The 23,949-nt window shown below is 46.7% G+C and overlaps 1 protein-coding gene across 1 annotated transcript in view; it reads left to right on the plus strand.

Moving 5' to 3' along the window:
* Positions 1-23,949, plus strand: part of LOC311145349 (ryanodine receptor 3-like) — a gene marked incomplete at its 5' end in the record, with an annotated part of 137,627 nt that overhangs the window by 66,777 nt on the left and 46,901 nt on the right. Inside the window, 23 exons of the mRNA XM_084181575.1 lie at positions 692-787; positions 1,048-1,166; positions 2,518-2,651; positions 2,844-3,085; positions 3,311-3,503; positions 4,944-5,160; positions 5,399-5,503; positions 8,043-8,146; positions 8,936-9,019; positions 9,290-9,449; positions 9,816-9,963; positions 10,056-10,261; positions 10,552-10,726; positions 11,261-11,469; positions 11,635-11,883; positions 12,402-12,562; positions 12,694-12,859; positions 13,533-13,619; positions 13,759-13,985; positions 14,126-14,942; positions 15,191-15,391; positions 16,328-16,430; positions 17,013-17,147. Coding sequence (XP_084037701.1) covers positions 692-787; positions 1,048-1,166; positions 2,518-2,651; positions 2,844-3,085; positions 3,311-3,503; positions 4,944-5,160; positions 5,399-5,503; positions 8,043-8,146; positions 8,936-9,019; positions 9,290-9,449; positions 9,816-9,963; positions 10,056-10,261; positions 10,552-10,726; positions 11,261-11,469; positions 11,635-11,883; positions 12,402-12,562; positions 12,694-12,859; positions 13,533-13,619; positions 13,759-13,985; positions 14,126-14,942; positions 15,191-15,391; positions 16,328-16,430; positions 17,013-17,147 — 4,338 coding nt within the window. The remainder of the gene's footprint in view (positions 1-691; positions 788-1,047; positions 1,167-2,517; positions 2,652-2,843; positions 3,086-3,310; positions 3,504-4,943; positions 5,161-5,398; positions 5,504-8,042; positions 8,147-8,935; positions 9,020-9,289; positions 9,450-9,815; positions 9,964-10,055; positions 10,262-10,551; positions 10,727-11,260; positions 11,470-11,634; positions 11,884-12,401; positions 12,563-12,693; positions 12,860-13,532; positions 13,620-13,758; positions 13,986-14,125; positions 14,943-15,190; positions 15,392-16,327; positions 16,431-17,012; positions 17,148-23,949) is intronic.

Here is a 23,949-nt window from a genome sequence, read left to right on the forward strand (position 1 = left end):
TCTCAGTAGCAGAAGCATTTCTTTGTCTCAGAAGCTTCCCAGTTCTAGTGTCTGTGTCATTGTCTAAGCCCTTCTGTTCCCCTCTGAGTGTGTCCTTCACAGCGTGTTTACATGGTGCGTTCTCCTCATGGGGAGCATTAGTGTGCAGACCACGTCCCCATCTCATATTCCCTCCTCCATGCACCTGCTCCAGCTAAATGGATTTTGGCGCTAGGCCTCCTCTCCTCTGTTTGTCTGCGCTGGGTTACCCTGTCATTTTTGGCTGGGACGACTCTCCTGTGCCCCCAATGTCATGCCCTCCCTCTGTACTCTGCTGCTTAATTAATATGCATGAGGATTAGAAGAAGGGCAGTGTCTTTCCTTGGCATGGAGTGTGGTTTAAGGTTTGCATTTTGGGTGAGTTGTTGTTGTGTAAGATGTACATTTTGGCAGTGTTGTTGGCTGTAGGTCAAAGACATCTTCATAACTATCTAACGTGTCTCCTTCCATTGACATGGGTTTCATTATGTGTTGTGAAAGATGTACAGTAAGGTTCGGTAGTGTTTTTCTATAGTTGCTATGTTTTCTGTACTGTAGGTCAAAGATCAGCAATTTGCATTGTCCTCTTCAAACTAGCCAACTGGGTATGTAACGTGTCTGGAATTTGTCTCCTCCCCTTGACCTGTTACCTTCTTGTCCATGTGTCCTGTAGCGGCGCTGATCCGAGGCAACAGGAACAACTGCACCCAGTTCTCCAACAACCTTGACTGGCTGGTCAGCAAGCTGGAGAGACTGGAGTCCTCCTCAGGTACCATGATGATGACATGTTTAAAGCTCTGTGTGTCCTTGTCCTACCATTCTGCGGGCTGCATGCTGACTGTAGGCAGTTAAAAAGGTGATGTGTAGTTGGATTACACTGTTGTAAACCCCAGACCTGGTGTTTAGAGTCCTGGATTGGTTTAGTAATCATTGGCTACGTATCGTCATACCCTCTTCTTGTGCTCAGAAGCATGCTTTTGAGGAACGTCCTTTTGTGTCTTGTTCCCTTGTTCTCTGTGGCCACGGCAGGCATACTGGAGGTTCTCCACTGCATTCTAACTGAGAGCCCGGAGGCTTTAAATATCATCCAGAGAGGACACATCAAGTCCATCATCTCCCTGCTCTACAAACATGGACGCAACCACAAGGTGAGCTGAAACAGAAGGAGGAGCTGTATCAAATATCACCATGATCAAATGGATGCAGCTACATTGTTTTTTATTTTGATACCGTTTGTCCATCACAACAGCTTGACCACAGTTACTTATAAAGCACAGTAATTCACTCATGAGCCTGCATTTTATTAGTACATCTGGTGCTGACAGGGCTGCAGAGAGTTGATGAGTTCTTGTTGGGGCTGGGCATTTGGCTGTTATGTGTATAGACATTGTGTATCAATATGTTTACATTGCAATTAGATCTCCAGTGGTAGGTTGGCATTTATTGTCATGAATCTTGCCATGCAGGCAGCTCTGAAGAGTGGACACAGCCACAAAGTTATAAAATCAGATTTTAAACCTAATCCTAACCCTAACCTTAACCATACTGTTAAACCTAATGCCTAACTCTAACCTTAAATCTGCAAACTTTTTTGGCGACCCGACCAAATTCACATAGAAATGTGTGTTATAGATCTGTCATTCTCAGTGAAAGCAAGTCTAAGAAGCGGTAGATCTGGTCTTTGCTATTTCTATGCTTCCCGTTCTTACGTTTCATTTTTGCGTGTTTTACTTTCGGTTTTGTACACCAGCTTCAAATAGCTGAAAATATAATATTTTTGGTTATGGAAAAGATATTTCACAGCAGTTTAGATGGTACAATGATTCTCTACACTACACTATACTTGCTTGTTTTTTCACATAAACTGAAATTAGGCGAACTATTAGAATGTTAGCAACCAGAAAATGGCGGAGCGATTTTTGCATAGTGCACCTTTAAATGAAGACCAAAAATATTTTTTACAACATAGCCAATTTTGACTTTGCACCTGGCCCATCTAGTGGAAATCACTCAGTTCTGCCTCCAAGGCAAGATTCATGACAATAAACGTCAACCGGCTCTCCAGCGGGCTGTCATCTCCTTTGTCATCAATCCCAGTGGATGTATCATTTGGCTGTAGCCCCTCATGAAGCGGCGGATAATAAAGCACAGGTCTTGGCCTGGCGCTCTTGGCTGTCGTTCCTTGCCCATTTAATTCCTCTGCTTTGTAAAGCCAGGATGGGCCCACATGCATCAAAAGGATATTACTGGATGTGGTTTCACCCTGATTAGCATCTCTCAGTAATTATGGCTGGCTGCATTAATAGCTGCATAAAAAGGTTCTCCCTCTATTAGCAATATGAAAAAGGACTACGGATGACTTATTCCCTCGCTCTCCTTGGTGCTCCCTCTCAGGGGTTGAATGGGTTAGATGAGCTGCATTCTGTACTCATTGATTAGGGAGTTGCTGTATTCACCCCCCCCTCTCTCCCTCTCTCCCTCTCTCTCCTCAACCTGCAGATTCTGGATGTGCTTTGCTCCCTCTGTGTGTGTAACGGGGTGGCTGTAAGAGCCAATCAGAATCTCATCTGCGATCACTTGCTCCCTAAAAGAGATCTGCTTCTCCAGACCCGATTGGTCAATGACGTCCAAAGGTAAAAAGCCATCCAATCCCAGCCCGGTATAATTCGATTAATGCGCTACTGCTTGTAAAGTAGGAGTGATAGATAGTGCTGGATATTCTTCTCATTGCTGTGTTTGTTTGATGGGATTGTGCATGGTGCCTAAAACAACATTGATCATAATTATGTGATTAAACCCTAATCCGAGTCTCTGATACTTGGCAGCATGAGGCCCAACATCTTCCTGGGAGTGAGTGAGGGCTCGGCCCAGTATAAGAAGTGGTACTACGAGCTGATGATTGACCAGGTGGACCACTTCTTGACCAGCGACCCCTCTCACCTGCGTGTGGGCTGGGCCACCAACAAGGGTTACGCCCCTTACCCTGGTGGAGGGGAGGGCTGGGGGGGCAACGGGGTGGGGGACGACCTCTACTCATACGGCTTTGACGGACTTCATCTCTGGTCAGGTGGGTATCCGCAGTAGATGTTTGCTTTCATCTTAACCTAGCTGCTCCACATTAAGTCACCTGATTCATAAATTATGAGAAGTAACCCAGGGCTCAGACCAGATTGTGTCTAGACAGTGTGTGTGTCCTACAGGGTAAATCGGTCTGCTCTGCCCAAAGAGTGTGTGTTCATGTGTGTGTGTCTTGTAGGTCATATTTCAGTGCTGACACTGTGGTTTATTGCAGGTCGTATCTCCCGGGCAGTGGCTTCTATTAACCAACACATCCTGACCTCTGAGGATGTGGTGAGCTGTTGTCTGGACCTGGGAGCTCCCAGCATCTCCTTCAGGATCAATGGACAGCCCGTACAGGGCATGTTCGAGAACTTCAACATCGATGGACTCTTCTTCCCTGTTGTCAGCTTCTCTGCTGGCGTCAAGTATGTGTTTGTCTTAAACACACACCTGTGTCATTAACATGAATGAACATGTATACACACCTACAGAGCACTCTCCTCAAATTGCTTCCTCTCCTCCCTCTAGTCTGCATGAAAATCCATCTAATCCATCCCTCCATCATTTCCTCTACATACTGTATTAATCCTTAAGGGCTCAGATACAGGTAGAGGCCATCTTACCCACTTGTGTTGCCATGGCAACTTCAGATGATGTGATTGACATGTCTGCTAAATGACATTTCAGGCCCCAGCAAGCTTTCCAGGATTTCATGACCGACTCCGTTTTTGCAGCAAAATGGCATTTTACTATTCTGGACCTTACTCTGCGCCGAGATGTGACGCTTGACAGTTCCAGACATTTCAGTTTACATCAAATTCCACCCAGGGCTGCAAGCTACACTGTATCTCAATTACCACAATCAAATTTGTGGAAGCATTAAACAAAATTAACATAACCTCATATTTATAGAAATTCTGTCAGCGTTATTCTGCATTTTGTCTGTGTGTATGATGTCACGAGATGCAGGCCACATCAGATAATGTAAATAACGAACCATGTGGGGCTTGAACACTTCCTGTGCTCTGAACAGCTGGCCATGCTATGCCATGGCACAGCCAGTCACTGTGCAGCGACACTTGTTAATAATTGATTGTTGCACTGCACTCAGAATGGACTTGGAGTGAATGCGTCATCATCACTACTACTTCAGCTATTTCAGACAGCGCCCAGGAGGGCTGCTGAGTAGTGGGCTGAAATGCTGCATCATTCTCAGAGTGGGATAAGTCATAGTCACTCTCTGCTCTGCTGGGCTCAGCTGGGGCTCGGTTAGAGCTGGGCTGGGGCTCGGTTAGAGCTGGGCTGGGCCTGGGGCTCGGTTAGAGCTGGGCTGGGGCTCGGTTAGAGCTGGGCTGGGGCTCGGTTAGAGCTGGGCCTGGGGCTCGGTTAGAGCTGGGCTGGGCTGGGGCTCGGTTAGAGCTGGGCCTGGGGCTCGGTTAGAGCTGGGCTGGGCAGGGGCTCGGTTAGAGCTGGGCCTGGGGCTCGGTTAGAGCTGGGCTGGGGCTCGGTTAGAGCTGGGCTGGGGCTCGGTTAGAGCTGGGCCTGGGGTTCGGTTAGAGCTGGGCTGGGGCTCGGTTAGAGCTGGGCCTGGGGCTCGGTTAGAGCTGGGCTGGGCTGGGGCTCGGTTAGAGCTGGGCTGGGCTGGGGCTCGGTTAGAGCTGGGCTGGGCTGGGGCTCGGTTAGAGCTGGGCTGGGCTGGGGCTCGGTTAGAGCTGGGCTGGGGCTGGGCCTCAGTGGCTCTATGCTCTGCTCTAATCCCCTCCTCTAACCCCTCCACCAAAATCAACCCATCAACCGCCTTTATCACTCTCAAGCTCAAGCACATACTGAACACACTGATTGACTAAGTCCCCCTCTCTCTCTAGGGTGCGTTTCCTGTTGGGCGGTCGTCATGGCGACTTCAAGTTCCTGCCTCCGTCAGGCTACGCTCCGTGTTACGAGGCCCTGCTCCCTAAGGAGAAGATGAAGGTGGAGCCAGTGAAGGAGTACAAGAGGGACATGGAGGGGGTCCGAGACCTGCTGGGGACCACACAGTTCATGTCCCAGGCCTCCTTCATACCCACCCCTGTGGAGACCAGCCAGGTAACAGGGGTATGGCATTCAGCTCAGAACGCCTCACATTAACTGCAACACGGCTCATCTGAAACACAGTTACAGCGATTATACTGCATGTTTGTAAGGGTGTTGTACAATCATACCTACAGAGGAAGTGTTTCCAAATATCCACAAATGTATGATTGATGACATAGGCCTGCTGTACTGTCTACAAACAGATGCTGTTTATCTACGACACAGATTCTTTGTGTTCTCTGTCTCTCAGATCGTCATGCCGCCATACCTGGAGAAGGTCCGGGACAGACTGGCTGAGAATATCCACGAGCTGTGGGGCATGAACAAGATAGAACTGGGCTGGTCTTATGGGAAGGTAGGATACCTCCTTAACACTAATGGAGATAATAGATTCACAGAGCACTGGCAAACCCTTTTGGGCAGTCCATGTCATTGACATACATAGGAAAGACAAGATACATTACCACTAAATGGGTCATTACTCAGCTGATAATTTCAGCCAATATAAACATAAAGAAAATTGTATTAGGAAATACAGGACATATCAGCTTGCAAATTTTTGTTTGTGTTAAACAATTATCAATATACTGTAATTGATCAATGTGAAATGCATTAACCCTAAACTAATCAATCGTACAAGTTCTACTATCATTAAAGCAACAAAACAAGCTTGTACACCATTTTGCTTTCTCTTTTATAATTTGCGGTACAAACCAAACAGAGGGTAAGTGAAGAATACTCCCGTCTTTCTCCCATTGTGCACCTCATACCATTCATTCTAGAGACTCCATTTTAGTTTGTTTGTAGGCGACATAATCATATTTTTTGTGTTCTTAAAGGGATAGTTCGTGATTTTGGCAACAAGGCCCTTTATTTATTTCCGGAGAGTCAGATGAACTCGTGGATAACATTTTTATGTCTCTGGGTCCAATATGAAGGAAATTAGAGGTCATTTCGCGAGCCAATGCTAACTAGCTTAGCACAAAGACAGCACAGCTAGAACTTCCAGTCTTTGTGCTAAACTACTATTGGGAAGTAGATAAAGGACCTCATTGCCAAAATCCCGAACTATCCCTTTAATGAGTTACAATGCAATTGTTTTAGCCAAGGGCACTGCAGGACATTTTTGGCCATTTCAATGGACACTTTACTGATGGAATAGAACTTATGAGGGGCCTTTTTATTTCTCTCTTGATAGTTTAATTCCAGATTATCTAACTGGATGCTAATTCATCAAGTCCTACTGATATAACGATTGGGTGAGTGTTTCTTGGTTTCATGTTAGTAGATGATTGCCAAAGTGACCTGAGGTGCGTTCAGTTCGCTGGAACGTTTGCTACGTTGTGGGACGGTTTGTACTGAGCAACACGTTTCTCCAAACGTTTTTGTACGTTCTTTAGCAGACTTTGAGGTATGATTGTTCCCGTTTGGTGGATGTGGAGAGGTCTGGCTTGTTGCGATGAGTGACGTATTTAAAGGGCAGTGGCCATGCTGACAGCTTTCCCCAACCCACAATCCAACCCCTCCCCTTTTTTCAACTGGTCGTTCAGTACAGCACCGTTTCTGTTTAATTGAACGTTCCAGAACGTAAAAACTTTCTGAACACAGCCCTGTTGTGCCCTACTGCCCTTAAAGATGCAGAAAATCAATATCAGAAACAATATGCAAAACAGCTCATATGTCTATATTACAAATGTGATGGAGGTGTGTAGAGTAGACCCCCTCCCCCTGTTCTCTCATTCTTACTGAATGATTCTCTCATTCCTCCAGTCCCTTCATCCACCCTATCCCGCTTTTAAACTCCACTGTGACGGTGTGATTTCTCCACCCACAGGACAGCCAGCCATTCCTTCAGTTCCAACATCTTAATAGAGCCTTTTATTTGGGGTGAGGACATCTATTACGCCGGGGTCAAGTTCTCTCTCATTCATTAAAACATATTTCTACACCCCAGACATAGCAGGTCGGCTTTTATATGTGATTTTAACGAGACCTCATTAGCTCTGGCCAGGTGACATTGTCCTGGCCGGCTATAGAGCTAGCTTCACCAGGGAGACAGCAGTGTGCTGAAGCCAGGCTGAACAGAACACATACCTGGACAGCACTGGTATTGTATTCCACTCTCCATAGAGCACAGCTCCAGTGCTTAATAAAGAGGTGAGAGTTGTAGTGGCTGTGGTTGCTATGGGGTAGAGAAGCAGGGTTTTAAATTAGCTACCTGACACACTTCATAATCTGAGTCCAGTATTTGGTATAGCATAGTTATAATAGTTGTATCAGCATTGGCCATTGATAGTATAAAAATGGTCTCAAAAGAGATATGTGACTCATATGGAGGCTATTAAGAATGGCATGTACTTATTTGTCCTCAAGCACAGCCCTCTTTGAATTGACTGTAATAGGTTGTAGGAAACTCTGTTCGATAAAAGCATTCCAGCAGGAGAGTTCTTGTACTATTCACAAAAGAGCTGTCTGGTGTTCATTTAGCACACAAATAGCCATATATGTGTACATGTTTTCTTGGTCAACATGGATCTAATACTGCCTGGGCTGCAGAGAGCAGCCAAACACAGCAGTCAAGAATATAATGACATATCTCACTTGGTAATGCAGACTCACACCTCTCTATCTCCCAAGAAAACATGCTCATCCTCTACATTCATAACATGTCCACTAGACTAGATCATGTTATCACTCCAGTACACCAGTAGCTCTCTGTAATTAAGGAGACAACTTACCGACTCCTATGTTGATTCACAATTAATAAGGTGAATGAAATAAGGTCCAGTTGTGTTTTTTAATACGTTTTTTATTTATTTCTGCCCCTCTTCTTCAACACATATTCAGTAAGTGAAATATTCATATGTCAACCATGATTTCTATGTGTTTCTCAGATAAGGGAGGACAATAAGCGCCATCACCCCTGCCTCGTGGATTTTTCCAAACTGCCTGAAACGGAAAAGAATTACAACCTGCAGATGTCAACTGAAACCTTGAAGTATGTCCTGCATTATAAGTAACACTATATTAGTCCCACTGAGAAAAAGAGGAAGACAAGGAGAGAGATATGACAGAAGGCGTGGGTGAACCAGGGGCTCAGTCAGGAAGTAGACTGAAGGCTCTCTCCTGCTGGGCTCTCAGCACCTGAAACACCCCAGTGTTCCTGACATCACCCACCTGTCACCATAGGACATCTGCTATTGATCCACTGACAGCCCACACCCAGACGTTGAAAAACATAAACAAAAGTTTCAAAAGACAGAGAAGTGTGTGTGAGTGATGTGTGTGTGTGTGATTAGAGAGGGCGCTAAAGACTGGTTTGATAAACGTTCATCTACAGTGACATTGACACAACAGAGACAGACAGCGTGGGCCCCGAAAGAGCAGCCTTGCCATTCTGCAATCACACCACCATCTCTCATTTGTCCTGTTACAATGACAAAGCAATGAGATCTTACTGACAGTAGTACCTGGTGAATAACTCTTCCTTAATACTTCTTTAAGGGGATATCTATGGTTTCATAATGGATAAGGACATGCGTGATTGAACAATTCATTACTCTCTTTATGTGCTCACATTGGTTCTATTGCCACTCTGTGTGATGTAGAAATAGGGCAGAAACCCTCCAGACCTAGTATCATAACATTATGCCTGCTGATTATAGTATTTAGTTGAGTGTGCAGGCAATGTAAGTCTCTTAAACTGTCACGTACTCAGAGAGCTGATCCTGTGGAGACAGATCTAATCCACAGGTTTGGGAGTGTTAATATGTGTGTCTCTTCACAGGACCCTGCTGGCATTAGGCTGCCATGTTGTCCAGGTCAACGCCAACGCTGAAGAGGACCTGAAGAAGATTAAACTCCCCAAAAAGTAAGTGTACAGTAACAGATGATGGATTGGACAGAGAATGGACAACATCAATAACCCAATACATTATATACCAACTTCTAGAGATGTAGACGTGTTCTGTATAGGATAGAAAGAAGAATGAAACATGGAGACGTGTGTGTGTGTGTGTGTGTGTGTGTGTGTGTGTGTGTGTGTGTGTGTGTGTGTGTGTGTGTGTGTGTGTGTGTGTTTGTGTGAGTGTGTGTGTTTTGTCCAGTGGTTAATCTTGATAATGTCCTGTTTTGATTGAAGCTACATGATGTCGAATGGTTACAAGCCCACACCGCTGGAGCTATCTGACGTGAAACTGACCCCAGGTCAGGAGCTCCTGGTGGATAAACTGGCAGAGAACGCCCACAACGTCTGGGCCAAGGACAGGATCAAACAAGGTTGGACCTACGGCATTCAGCAGGTAAAACACACAGACATCTGTGTTAAGTCACTGCAGGTTTTGTCCATACTAACCCAGCTCGTACAGTAGCACACTAAAGGTTTTATAACAACGGACAAAACAATGACCCTCTCTATGCAAGCCACAAAAAATGCTAACTGGGACACTACCTCCACCACGTCCTGCAGAGTTAGGAATGACGCTGAAAGGTATAGAGTATAATAGAGTCATAGTAATAACATCAAACACTCAATGACCCTTAGGGATTGGCAGCCCAGTCGTAACAAACATCCGGCTAGAGCGGGTCCCTGGAGAGGTGTGAGAGTGTGTGTGTGTTTGCATGTACGTGCGTGTGAATCTGACTGTGCCTGTCTTTGCTCAATGCAGGATGTGAAGAGTAAGCGGAACCCTCGCCTGGTGCCATATACTTTATTAGACGAGCGCACTAAGAAGTCCAACAGGGACAGCCTACGTGAGGCCATCCGCACTCTGATTGGATACGGATACAACATCGAACCTCCAGACCAGGAGGGCGGTAAGTTATCATTACCACACAAACCCATGCTGATATCCATGGTTAGGTTGTATAGAACAGTAGAAAACTTATGTGGCTGTCCTCCCACCCAGCAGGCCACGTGGTGGAGAGACTGAGCATCGACAAAATACGCTTCTTCCGCGTGGAGAGGACGTATGCGGTGCTGACAGGGAAGTGGTACTTTGAGTTTGAAGCGGTTACGGGAGGAGACATGCGTGTGGGCTGGGCCAGACCTGGATGTAAGCCTGATGTAGAGCTGGGTACTGATGAGCTGGCCTTCGTCTTCGATGGATACAAGGTGAGGCCTCCCTTCTTCCTCATCGAACATCATGTACTCATAAAGTGAAAGTGTAACTTTGAGTTAATGTTAGCTGATGATAGCATACGCTGGAGAATAGATTTTTGTAGGTCCTAAATCGTATCATTTAAGATTGAATAAGATTGCAAAGGTTAGACTGACTGTGTGTGTGTGTGTTGTGTGTGTGTGTGTGTGTGTGTGTGTGTGTGTGTGTGTGTGTGTGTGTGTGTGTGTGTGTGTGTGTGTGTGTGTGTGTGTGTGTGTGCGTGCGTGCATGTTTTTGTCTTCAGGGTCACCGTCTGAACATGGGCAGCCGTTTCTTTGGGCGGTGTTGGCACGCGGGGGATGTGGTGGGCTGCATGATCAACATGGAGGACAAGTCTATGATCTTCACCCTCAACGGAGAGATCCTCATCACCAACAAGGGCTCCGAGCTCTGCTTCGCCGACTTCGAGACGGAGGACGGTAAGTGGGTGAGACTGAGGACGGTGAGTGTGTGAGACTGAAGGCGGTGAGTATGTAAAACAGCCAGAAGTGTGTGAGACAGAGGATGAAGAGTGTGTGTCATGGACCTCTCTAAGCTCTTCTCCCTCTCTTATGTCTCTGTGCCACTGACAGACATGCTGACAAGTTAACCTAAAACCACCATGCTGAGAAAATTAGTACAAAATAAGTGCCTCCCCATTATGAAATGACCTTCATATAATGTGACATTTCTAAATTGGCTTGGATAGCTTTTACCTTCCCCCCGCTGTGTGTTTGTGACAGCTCTCTCCTCTCTCTCTCTCTCTCTCTCTCTCTCTCTCTCTCTCTCTCTCTCTCTCTCTCTCTCTCTCTCTCTCTCTCTCTCTCTCTCTCTCTCTCTCTCTCTCTCTCTCTCTCTCTCTCTCTCTCTCTCTCTCTCTCTCTCTCTCTCTCTCTCTCTCTCTCTCTCTCCCCCGCTCCCTCCCTCTCTCTTTCCCCCCTCTCTCTCTCACTCTCTCTGTCTCTGTCTCCTAGGTTTTATCCCAGTGTGTAGTCTGGGCCTGTCCCAGGTGGGTCGTATGAACCTGGGGAAGGATGCCAGTACCTTTAAGTACTACACCATGTGTGGTCTCCAGGAGGGCTTTGAACCCTTTTCCGTCAACATGAACCGTGAGGTCACCATGTGGTTCAGCAAGCGCCTCCCCACCTTTTTCAATGTGCCAAAGAACCACAACCACATAATGGTAAGACAGACAAATAATATCCTTTAGAATGTCAAAATCAATCACAAAATCAATATTGTAATATACATGATATGTAGAGGTTCACAGAAGGTGAAGATAATATACTATTTCACTGTGTGGTTCAGAATGAATAAATTAACTGGCAAAAAAATGTATCTATGCCAGGTGACCAGAATAGATGGCACCATCGACAGCCCCCCCTGTCTGAAGGTGAGCCACAGGACATTTGGGACCCAGAACAGTAATGGTGACATGGTATACTGTCGTCTGAGCATGCCCGTGGAGTTCCACTCCTTCTTCAAGACCAGCCCTGTCATTGACATGAACGGAGTGCACGAAGAGCACGAGTCCCTCAAACTCAAACACAGGTCAGACCTCTTAACACACATTCACTGTTGTACAACACAAACACAGGTCAGACCTCTTAACACACATTCACTGTTGTACAATACAAACACAGGTAAGACCTCTTAACACACATGCACTGTTGTACAACACAAACACAGGTCAGACCTCTTAACACACATTCACTGTTGTACAACACAAACACAGGTCAGACCTCTTAACACACATTCACTGTTGTACAACACAAACACAGGTCAGACCTCTTAACACACATTCACTGTTGTACAACACAAACACAGGTCAGACCTCTTAACACACATTCACTGTTGTACAACTCAAACACAACCTCTAAAAGCACTTTATCTTCTCACATGTTAAATGTTTCTTCAACGCTCATGTTTTCTTTGTAGACATCCACTGAAGTCCATGAGACACAGTCATGACGGAATAAGAGGAACAGATTACAGCAACATCACCATGGTATGAAATGGATCATAAACAGCTACTGATAGTGCTTGGTATAATGTCACCATGATAGACTTCAGGTGTTATAGATCAAGCTAACTTGCCACCATGTTGTCTTGCAGTACTACTACTCAGTCAGGGTGTTCGCTGGTCAGGATCCATCCTGCGTTTGGGTGGGCTGGGTCACCCCTGACTACCATTACTATAGCAACCACTTCAACCTCAGTAAGAACCGAACGGTGACGGTTACCCTTGGAGATGAGCGTGGGCGGGTCCACGAGAGGTAAGCATGTTGTTAAGGAAACCCTCATCCTCATGTCGGTATCAACAGTAATGATCAGTGCTAATCAGTCACCCATCTCTCTCTTCTTTTCTTATCTTCCTCTCCCCTCTGCCTTCCTCCCCCTTCCCAAGTGTGAGGAGGAGTAACTGCTACATGGTGTGGGGAGGGGATGCCACCAGCTCAGGCCACTCGTCCAGTCGCAGTAATGTGGACCTGGAGATAGGCTGCCTCATTGACCTGGCCACTGGCCTGGTGACCTTCACTGTCAATGGCAAGGAGCTGGCCACCTCCTACCAGGTACTGCATAGCCAACTACACAGTGTCTCTCTGTACAGTATCTCTCCTATCACAGTCTCTGTCTTATCATGCAGTCTGCCTCTTATCAGACCTACACCATCTACACCATCTATTTTCTAGAAACATATTATTCTGTGCTGATCTCTTCATTACTCATTGTAATAGTCACTCAGTCCTCCTGCCTCGGGCTCGGCAGCAGGGTAGGGGCTGTCTGTCCTGCCTGCCAGCTCTTAACCCAGCGTCTGGCTGTCTCTGTATGTACTCTCAAAACAGAGAACAAAATCTCCCCTTTGTAGGGCATGATCTTCTTAATTTCTCCCATCGCAGAAACACGGTGAGCTGTTAAACTGTTCTGAGTCATCCTGCCAGCCTCTTCCCTAGTCTCTTTCAGCAACGCCTGACCTGACACCAACGCACATAGGCACTCGCACGCACACACACACACACATACTCACACATACACACACACATACTCACACACACACACCCACACACATACTCACACACACACACACATACTCTCACACACACACACACACACAGCGAGTCAGATAGCTACGGAACATCATGCACTTTCACTGCTTTCACTTCCAAGCTGCTCTCTCACCGTCTATTACTGCGCCTTTTCTGTCTGCAAACGTCTTATGTTAATACTGTGCTGTTTCTTATCCAGGTGGAACCCAACACAAAGCTGTTTCCTGCTGTGTTTGTGCGACCGACCAGCCCCAATCTCTTCCAGTTTGAGCTGGCCAAGATAAAGGTAGAATAACTCGATTCCAATCACTACTATACACATACAGTTCTGACCTAAAGTGTGTTCAATCTATCACCGGTTCTACTGGTATACAATCGACTGTGCGAACCACAACGTCGCTCTGTGTGAACTCTGACCTCTGCAGAACACCATGCCTCTATCGGCTGCCATCTTTAAGAGTGAGCATAAGAACCCAGTGCCTCAGTGCCCTCCGAGGCTGGACGTCCAGACCATCAACTCAGTGCTGTGGAGCCGCATGCCCAACACCTTCCTAAAGGTGGAGACAGCCAGGGTCAGTGAGAGACACGGCTGGGTGGTGCAGTGTCTGGAGCCCCTGCAGATGCTGGCTGTGCACATACCTGAGGAGAACAGGTAGACATTTAAATGTGCTTACACAGACTGTACACACACATACAGAGACAGCACACACCCTGGTTGAGGACATAAGCGCTCCTGTATACTTCCTGTTTCTGTTTGAACATTGTACTGAACCCCATTGACCTCCCCTCCAGGTGTGTTGACATCATGGAGCTGTCTGAGCAGGGGGACCTGAGGAAGTTCCACTACCACACTCTGAAGCTCTACTGTGCCCTGTGTGCACTGGGCAATACCCGTGTAGCACACGCCCTCTGCAGCCACCTAGACCAATCCCAGCTGCTCGACACCATCGACAACCAGTATCTGTCGGGCATGCTGCGTGAGGGCTTCTACAACGTCCTGATTAGTGTTCATCTGGAGACGGCCAAGGAGGCCCGCCTCATGATGAACAACGAGTTCATCATCCCCGTCACCGCCGAGACTCGCAGTATCCGCCTGTTCTCTGATGCCTCCAAGCACCACTCTCCTCCCGGCGTGGGCCTCAGCACTTCCCTGAAGCCCCGGCTCAACTTCTACCCTCCCTGTTTCATCAGCACCAAGAGGGAGCAGCACCTGTACAGCCCCCAGATCCCCCTGGATGCCCTGAAGGAGAAGGCCATCACCATGCTGACCGAGGCCGTGCAGGGCGGTGGGCATCACATCAGAGACCCTGTAGGGGGCAGCGTAGAGTACCAGTTTGTGCCCATCCTGAGGCTGATTGGCACGCTGCTCACCATGGGCGTGCTGGGCAGTCAGGACGTCCATAAGATCCTGCTGCTCATCGACCCCAACGTGTTTGTGGAGCACCACGAGGAGGCGGCCGCCGCAGTGATGGAGGCCACGGAGAAGGAGGGGCTGACAGGTGCTGAGGAGAAGGTGGTGGAGGCTGGGGAGGAGGAGGTGGCCAAAGATGCCAAGCAGCCAATTAAAGGTCTGCTGGAGAAGAGGCTGCCTGAGCCAGTCAAACGACAGGTAACATGGCCACTGAGACTGAGACACTGCTTCAGCTAGTCTTTCAATCACATGCTCTGCAAAATACACTGACATTTATAGTCCATTCCAAAGTCACTCAACCATGTAATGTCTCTATATCAGTGCTTTCTCTTCTCATGAGTCCATTCAGATACAGTATGTGTCATTAGTGTCTGTGTGTCCAAATCCCAGATTATATTATATGTGGAGGCTTACAGATTGTCTCTGTGTGTTTTTCTCTCTCGTAGATGTGTGAGCTTCTGCACTACTTCTGTGACTGTGAGCTGAAGCATCGCATTGAGGCCATCGTGTCCTTCTCAGACAGCTTTGTCTCCAAGCTGCAGTACAACCAGAAGTTCAGGTACAACGAGCTGATGCTGGCCCTCAACATGTCTGCTGCTGTCACCGCCAAGAAAACCAAGGAGTTCCGGTCCCCTCCCCAAGAACAGGTACACGCTGAAGTAGAAATAACCTAAAATGTCCTCGTAGTTAATGATGTAGGTTATGGTGAGTTTATCATCTCCCTCCTGTAGAGTCATAGTATGAGAAATTCACAGGCAAGCATTTTTATTCACAGACTCTCGGATGTGGCCGTAACTCTGTAATTGAGTTAGGCTTTTTGAAATGCTGCCCACTTCATCAGGACTGGGATGACTGCAGACATCTGTTTGTGTTAACCTTGTTACATTGGTATTAGATAGGAGAGTTTACACATTAACACAGAACAGGCTGCTGCTCCTAAGCGAGCGTGTGCACACATACACACTGCAACAAGGGCACATTGTTCTCATAAACCTCCAAGTGGCCCTCTGTCCGCCTCTCCACTCTAAACTAAAAAGAGAGTATTTGGGGGGAGTTATGGGAGTGTTCAGTCATTTTTCCACATTCATGGGTAATTGATTTCCTCTTTTTCCCTTTGGTTTTGTGTCATTGGGTTCTTTCATTTGTAGAGAGCACAGCTGGCCCGGAGTGACTGAGAGGCTTAGTGACCAGCTCTATAACAGTCTATCAGCTCCCCAAATATCTTTCATTTGAGCATGTCCCTTCGCTGCCCAGCCTCAAGGCTATGGGAATCCATCCCTGTCTGCTGTGTCATTGTCACTTCAGGTTTACCAGGGCTCTTTACGACCCATCCCCCCCGGCCCTGCCAGACAGGAGGGAAGGACACCTCATTCCCTCATCTCATCCACAGTACTTCAGGGTCACAGCTCCCTGCTCACTTCAGCACTTTTCACAAACTATAATGACTTTATACCTGGCTCCTTCAATCTCTATCACTGCACACAAGCTTTGTCAGACTTGCTACTGCTATCTATGTATAAAGTGTGTAGGGCCATTGTATACTACATTTATGTGGTCTAAATGACAGTCTATGTGTGTTTCAGATTAACATGCTGTTGAACTTCAGTACGGGGGAGGACTGCCCGTGTCCAGAAGACATTCAGGAGGAGCTCTATGACTTCCACAACGAGCTGCGGCTGCACTGTGGTAAAGAACGCCATCAGGCTTTATATGACCATTCTGGACCTGGAGATCACATGGCCTGAGGGGGAAAATGATACCGTAGAGATGATCTGTGGAATTAATTGAAAACAAAAATGCCAGCATTGCAGATGTAATTACTTACAGCAAAGTGGACACAATGCTTGTCCAAGTAGGCCTGGAGAAAACATACACAACAAGTTACTGGGGGATATTGTATTAGAGCTTCCTGTGTGTTTCTCTGCAAAATGGAAGGCTTCTCTATATCTGCAGATGTCTTATAGTTCACTGCCTCTCCAGATTGCTATGCCGTCTGAATGTTTTGCTAAATAATTAAAGAGTTTGTCCTGGGGGGATACTATACCAATGTAATGTATTCTACAGTCATGCTGCACTACTCTGACCTAAAGCAGCACCTTAGAATGGTGACTGCAGGGAAATAAAAAGGAAAGACACAGAGGAAAAAATAACAGTAGCAAAAGAAAACCTGTGATACGCCTGACATATGTTGCTAGATTGACCCCTAGGAAACAATATTTGTCCAGGAGTGGGATATTGGTTTTATTTCTGTGCTGTGTGTTTGTGTAGGAATCCCTATGGAGGAGGATGATGAGGAGCAGGACACGTCTATTAAAGGTCGTCTGCTGGCCCTGGTCTACAAGATCAAAGGTCAACCTCTGAAGACTGAAGAGGAGCCCACAGAGCAGGAACAACAAGCGCCCTGTAAGACTATTACTATTATTTCTATAACTATGTCAGAGCCAGCAAACATGAACTGGTGACTCTGAAATCCACCTCATTCCTGTAGTCCCTGAATATAATACAGTCTCTCAGTAATAACATGTGTTCCTAATGGACTCCTTGTTGAAGGTTATCCTATTTTTATCCAGAACAAGTCATTGTTTACTCTCTTTGGCTAACATAGGTGGATGGGAAAATTGAAAGGACCAGGGTAGCAGCTGAGTAGTGATGCTGGCACACAAGCCCTGTTCCATTTGTCTGGCATGTAGCACAGACACCCAGTTGCAGCCATTTCCATTTCAATGTCTTTTTCAATGTTATTATGGGAAAACAGAGCCAGTAGAGGATTGGCTGCTCCGCTTGGCAGTGTGGGGCATCTTCACTCAGTCCTCCTGCTCTTCTGCAGAGAGAGGAGAAAAACACTGCACTGAGTTAACTCAGGCTTCTTCATCCTGATCTTACACACACAGACACACACATACAGGCACTCTTAAAGTACAATGCAATGTCAGAGGCTACTAATGAATTCACTGATTGGCCGTTAATCACTTTCCTCCCTCCCTGTCCTTCAGGACAAACCACTGTAACAACACTGTTTCACTATAGCAGAATCCTTTATATTATCAGAACAGTTCTACAAATTTTATTGAAACCTTTTTCCACTTGTGGTCCTCTGTAGCTCAATTGGTAGAGCATGGCGCTTGTAACGCCAGGGTAGTGGGTTCGATCCCCGGGACCACCCATACGTAAAAATGTATGCACACATGACTGTAAGTCGCTTTGGATAAAAGCGTCTGCTAAATGGCATTTTATTAAGACAATAAACAAATCAATAAAATGAAAGTCTCTCTTGAGTTCAGCAGCCTCTCTGTATCCAGCACAGGAGGTTGGTGTCACCTTAATTAGGGAGGATGGGCTTGTGGTAATGGCTGGAGCGGAATAGGTGGAATGGATCAAATACATCAAACACGTGGTTGATATCATTCCATTCGCTCCGTTTCAGCCATTATTGTGAGCCGTCCTTCCCTCAGCAGCCTCCTGTGATATGTATCCAGGATGGGCTACAATTGCAGTTGAGATCAGTAAATAAAGTTTTCAGTCAAAGGAAAACATGTTTGCACTCTTCCTGACCCCAAACCAACATGGGTACACCACACTGCCTATAATAAGAGTGCTGCTTGCATGGACAAGTGCCCAAATTGCGGAGGGTAAATTTGGGCTGGAATATGCACCAGTGAATGCAGAGAGTGAAAGGCAATCTGTCCCCAGACTGTTAGACTGACCCCGATGTGGACCTTATGAGATTCCACTATTGATCTCACAAGAGAGAGGACATGAAAATAGACGTTGTGTATTTCTACTAAAATACTTGTTTGGCTTTTTTTTTTGCCCATGTTGGCTGTTTTCTTCAGACATGATTGATTCTAACTGTGCTGTGTAACGGCAGACTGGGTACAGGGTTCCACTGCTACTTCTATTACCTCTGAATGAATTAGGAGTGTGGAGGAGGGAGTGGAGAAGAAGCTGAAGCATGAATAAAGGAAACGGTGCACTGCAGTGATCGGATACATCTACTTCAGTGTATAGACCACTCTCTCTGTTTCCTCTTGATAGAACTTCCAAAATGCCCAGAGGTGTTGTTTTGGAGAAGTCCCACTAATCATCTCCTACCAGATACTCTACCCCCCCCCCCCCCCCCCCCCCCACCCCAGCCCACAGAAAGGCCTAATTCAGCATTGACCCAAGCTCTCCTCTGCAGCGCCCCTGTCCTCATCGCTGAAGGGTCCAATTACATTTAGCCAGGCGTTTTATGGGCCCTCTGCAGCCCCCGTCCCTACACCTGTTTCTCTCCCCCAGGTACTGTAGCAACGCAGCAATGCAAGCCCCTCTAATTGGTGTGCTCCTGGTCAATAGTGGGGCACATAAAAGCCTTATTTACTGCTACGTGAGAGTGCCCCCTCCCGCCCCCCTCCCCAGGGTCCCCTGTCATATAATCTCCCCCATGGGACCCTGGGAATACAGCAGGGGCCCTGAAGTCCACCAAACTCCCTGACTTAGTATTATCTGACACATTCATTTATTGGTGCTAAATGATTTGCTTACTGTCGATTCAGGCTCTGTGAACTGTAGTGTGAGCTGTGGTGTGAGCTGTAGGTTGAGCTGTGGTGTGAGCTGTAGTGTGAGCTGTAGTGTGAGTTGTGGTGTGAGTTGTGGTGTGAGCTGTGGTGTGAGCTGTAGTGTGAGCTCTGGTGTGAGCTGTAGTGTGAGCTGTAGTGTGAGTTGTGGTGTGAGCTGTGGTGTGAGCTGTGGTATGAGCTGTAGTGTGAGCTGTAGTGTGAGCTGTAGTGTGAGTTGTAGTGTGAGTTGTGGTGTGAGCTGTGGTGTGAGCTGTAGTGTGAGCTGTGGTGTGAGCTGTAGTGTGAGCTGTGGTGTGAGCTGTAGTGTGAGCTGTAGTGTGAGTTGTGGTGTGAGCTGTGGTGTGAGCTGTGGTATGAGCTGTAGTGTGAGCTGTAGTGTGAGTTGTGGTGTGAGCTGTGGTGTGAGCTGTGGTGTGAGCTGTAGTGTGAGCTGTAGTGTGAGTTGTGGTGTGAGCTGTGGTGTGAGCTGTAGTGTGAGCTGTGGTGTGAGTTGTGGTGTGAGCTGTAGTGTGAGTTGTGGTGTGAGCTGTGGTGTGAGCTGTGGTATGAGCTGTAGTGTGAGCTGTAGTGTGAGCTGTAGTGTGAGCTGTGGTGTGAGCTGTAGTGTGAGCTGTGGTGTGAGCTGTGGTATGAGCTGTAGTGTGAGCTGTAGTGTGAGCTGTAGTGTGAGCTGTAGTGTGAGCTGTAGTGTGAGTTGTGGTGTGAGCTGTAGTGTGAGCTGTGGTGTGAGCTGTAGTGTGAGCTGTGGTGTGAGCTGTAGTGTGAGCTGTGGTGTGAGCTGTGGTGTGAGCTGTAGTGTGAGCTGTAGTGTGAGCTGTGGTGTGAGCTGTAGTGTGAGCTGTAGTGTGAGTTGTAGTGTGAGCTGTGGTGTGAGCTGTAGTGTGAGCTGTGGTGTGAGCTGTGGTGTGAGCTATAGTGTAAGCTGTAGTGTGAGCTGTAGTGTGAGCTGTAGTGTGAGCTGTAGTGTGAGCTGTAGTGTGAGCTGTAGTGTGAGTTGTGGTGTGAGCTGTAGTGTGAGTTGTGGTGTGAGCTGTGGTGTGAGCTGTAGTGTGAGCTGTAGTGTGAGCTGTAGTGTGAGTTGTAGTGTGAGCTGTAGTGTGAGCTGTAGTGTGAGCTGTGGTGTGAGCTGTAGTGTGAGCTGTGGTGTGAGCTGTGGTGTGAGCTGTAGTGTGAGTTGTGGTATGAGCTGTGGTGTGAGTTGTAGTGTGAGCTGTAGTGTGAGTTGTGGTGTGAGCTGTGGTGTGAGCTGTAGTGTGAGCTGTAGTGTGAGCTGTAGTGTGAGTTGTAGTGTGAGCTGTGGTGTGAGCTGTAGTGTGAGCTGTGGTGTGAGCTGTGGTGTGAGCTATAGTGTAAGCTGTGGTGTGAGCTGTGGTGTGAGCTGTAGTGTGAGTTGTGGTATGAGCTGTGGTGTGAGTTGTAGTGTGAGCTGTAGTGTGAGTTGTGGTGTGAGCTGTGGTGTGAGCTGTAGTGTGAGCTGTAGTGTGAGCTGTAGTGTGAGTTGTAGTGTGAGCTGTGGTGTGAGCTGTAGTGTGAGCTGTGGTGTGAGCTGTGGTGTGAGCTATAGTGTAAGCTGTAGTGTGAGCTGTAGTGTGAGCTGTAGTGTGAGCTGTAGTGTGAGCTGTAGTGTGAGCTGTAGTGTGAGTTGTGGTGTGAGCTGTAGTGTGAGTTGTGGTGTGAGCTGTGGTGTGAGCTGTAGTGTGAGCTGTAGTGTGAGCTGTAGTCTGAGTTGTAGTGTGAGCTGTAGTGTGAGCTGTAGTGTGAGCTGTGGTGTGAGCTGTAGTGTGAGCTGTGGTGTGAGCTGTGGTGTGAGCTGTAGTGTGAGTTGTGGTATGAGCTGTGGTGTGAGTTGTGGTGTGAGCTGTAGTGTGAGTTGTGGTGTGAGCTGTGGTGTGAGCTGTAGTGTGAGCTGTAGTGTGAGCTGTGGTGTGAGCTGTAGTGTGAGTTGTGGTGTGAGCTGTGGTGTGAGCTGTAGTGTGAGCTGTAGTGTGAGCTGTGGTGTGAGATAGTGAGGAGTTTCGCTCCACTGGGCCTGCCGGCGTTCGTTCATCAGAGGTTTTGTCATTCCTGGCAGCTGAGATGCGTACGTGTCTGTATGTGATGAGAGAGAGGCGTTATGCTCTGTGTAGCTGGAGAAAGAGAAATGTTGTTACTGGTTTAGGAGAACGCCTGCTCTTCTTGCTCTGCCATGTCCCACTGGTGCTGGGATTGGTTACTGCTGACTGAGGCATTCTGTTGCCCCACCCCTGCCCCCCGACAGTGATGATTGACAGCCCAGTGTTGAGAGTTTTACTCTGTGGAGTACAAGCCAAGCCAATCAACCAACCAGCAGAAACAGAGACCTAAAAACACAGCCTTCTGATTGCTCTGCTTTAAAACAACTGTTATTGATTGCATGTAAATTGTCCCTTCCCCACGGCTCTGAATTGGTTACTGTTCTCCCTCTGGCGAGGCTACCTAACCTTGGAAGACAGACACACACACACACACACACACACGCACACACACACACACACACACACACGCACACACACACACCACCACCACCACTATAAACCGCCACAGGCATATTGATCTGGTTTTAATGAAGCCTTAAGGGTTCCCTTCATATGAGCAAACAAAAGACTCAGTTGTCCAGGAGAGGCAGCAGAATATGGTACAGTACTATTAATACCTCTTACTCTCCCAGTGAGTCACATTTTTACATAATAAAGCTTCGATTCCGCTCCACTGAGAATGTGCTATTGTCTTTTAATGAATGAACTAGCAAAAGTTTCTTTACAAATCACGGAAAACAATGACATTGACATTGCTCACACAATTCATTACCTTTTCTTTTGAGAAGAGACTTGATGCTGTGTGATGCATAGACAGAGTTCTGCTTTTAGCTGACTGGAGCCTTGTTAAGGCAGGAAGAAAGAGAGAGAGAGAGCTGCATCTAATTCAAGGTCTTATTTGCATCACTTAGCCAGGTTCTGAATTGAGTCTTTGAATGACTTCCCTTTTATCACTCTTGCATGGTGACAAGTAGGATCAGCTAGTCAAGTGCAGTCTCTTTAACAGCAGTGTGATAGGGCTTTGTGAGCAGTGCAGGGCTGCTACTGAAGGGTCTGAAGCGCCCCGCTCTGTCTCTCAGGCGACCTCTATAGGTGGAGAGGGTCATTCTCTGTTCTGTTCTGTGTACATAATGACACGCAGGCACTTTGCCATCAATATGTATACCTACAAGCAATGTTCCCTCTAATTTTTTTCAGCACTGAGCAGATTTCAGGTCTGCTGATTGCAAACTTGAACATTGTGAAAATTCTGTGCATCTTCCAGCTCGCGTTTACTGTGAACACTGAGGCTGTACCCGCTTTAAGTTACAGTTTTAACAGTGGCCATGTAGGCTACTGTGGCTATTTGATCATAATGTAGGCCTACCAGAGTGGCCTACCATCAAAAACAATGGAGAAAATGCATCCCATAATATTTTAACATGGAAATAGCTGTTCTATCATTCATCCTACAGTAGCAGCCAATGCGTGGTGTTCAATGTAGGCCTACATTCCATGTGACTTTTGACAAAAAAACAACAACATGCAGGGCTTGACATTAACCTGTTTATCCACTTGTCCTTCAGACAAGAAGGTGACTGAAAATGTTGTTGTGTTGTTTGATGCAAGAAACCACTTTACAAAATAAAATGCATTTTTATTCTCATACCATTATTACAGAGAATCAGACAAATTATACTACCCTCTGCCTATTGGCTACTTAGCTTATTCAAGCCTGTCTCAAAATGCCCCTTTAAAACAAAAACAAAAAGCTCTTTACCTTACTCGCTTTTCAAAGATGTCTAGAAATGTATAGCACGTTTTGTGCTCTTGTAGGAAGCTATAACTCCCCTATTGCTGACTACAAATTATCTATAACTGGGCTAATAACTCACTAACTAGCAAAGGATATGAACAAAATGTGCACACGTGGCTACATGCAGCTCTCGCTTTGATCTCAAAACAAGCACATCTACTCACGACCGCTCATGCTGTAAACACAGTCCAGTTCAAAGTAAATGGCACAGATCCATATATGGCAAATGGTTTATTTGCATATAAGCCTACTGCAGCTCTGATTGTTTATGCCGCACCAGTCTGTGTAGAGTACGGGCTGAGTAGTACGTGTCAATGCAATAGAGTCCTGCTCCGATGTGTTCTGCCTACAACAAAATCTCTTGCATAGTTTGTTTTGTTCCGATATGTTGCATTGAAAGTGGCTAATATTGCATTGATTCGATCACAATTGCCACAGTAAAGGGAAACGTTGATAGTGTTAACAGGGAAAACACTAGAACAGTGGTCACTAACCTTTTCCTTGTCAAGATCACTTTAAGTGTCACGATCGTTATAAGATGAAGCGGACCAAGGCGCAGCGTGATAGGCGTACATACTTTATTAAATGTACAACACGAACCAAAACAACAAAGCAAACGATACGTGAAGTCCTAGGTTAAACAACAAACCTTACGGATCAAGATCCCACAAAATAACAGTGCCAAACAGGCTGCCTAAGTATGGTCCCCAATCAGAGACAACAAGCTACAGCTGCCTCTGATTGGGAACCACCCTGGCCAACATAGATATACATGAACTAGAACACAAACCTAGAAA

This window comes from Coregonus lavaretus (assembly GCF_964263955.1).
Source record: "Coregonus lavaretus genome assembly, chromosome: 18".
NCBI lineage: Eukaryota > Metazoa > Chordata > Actinopteri > Salmoniformes > Salmonidae > Coregonus > Coregonus lavaretus.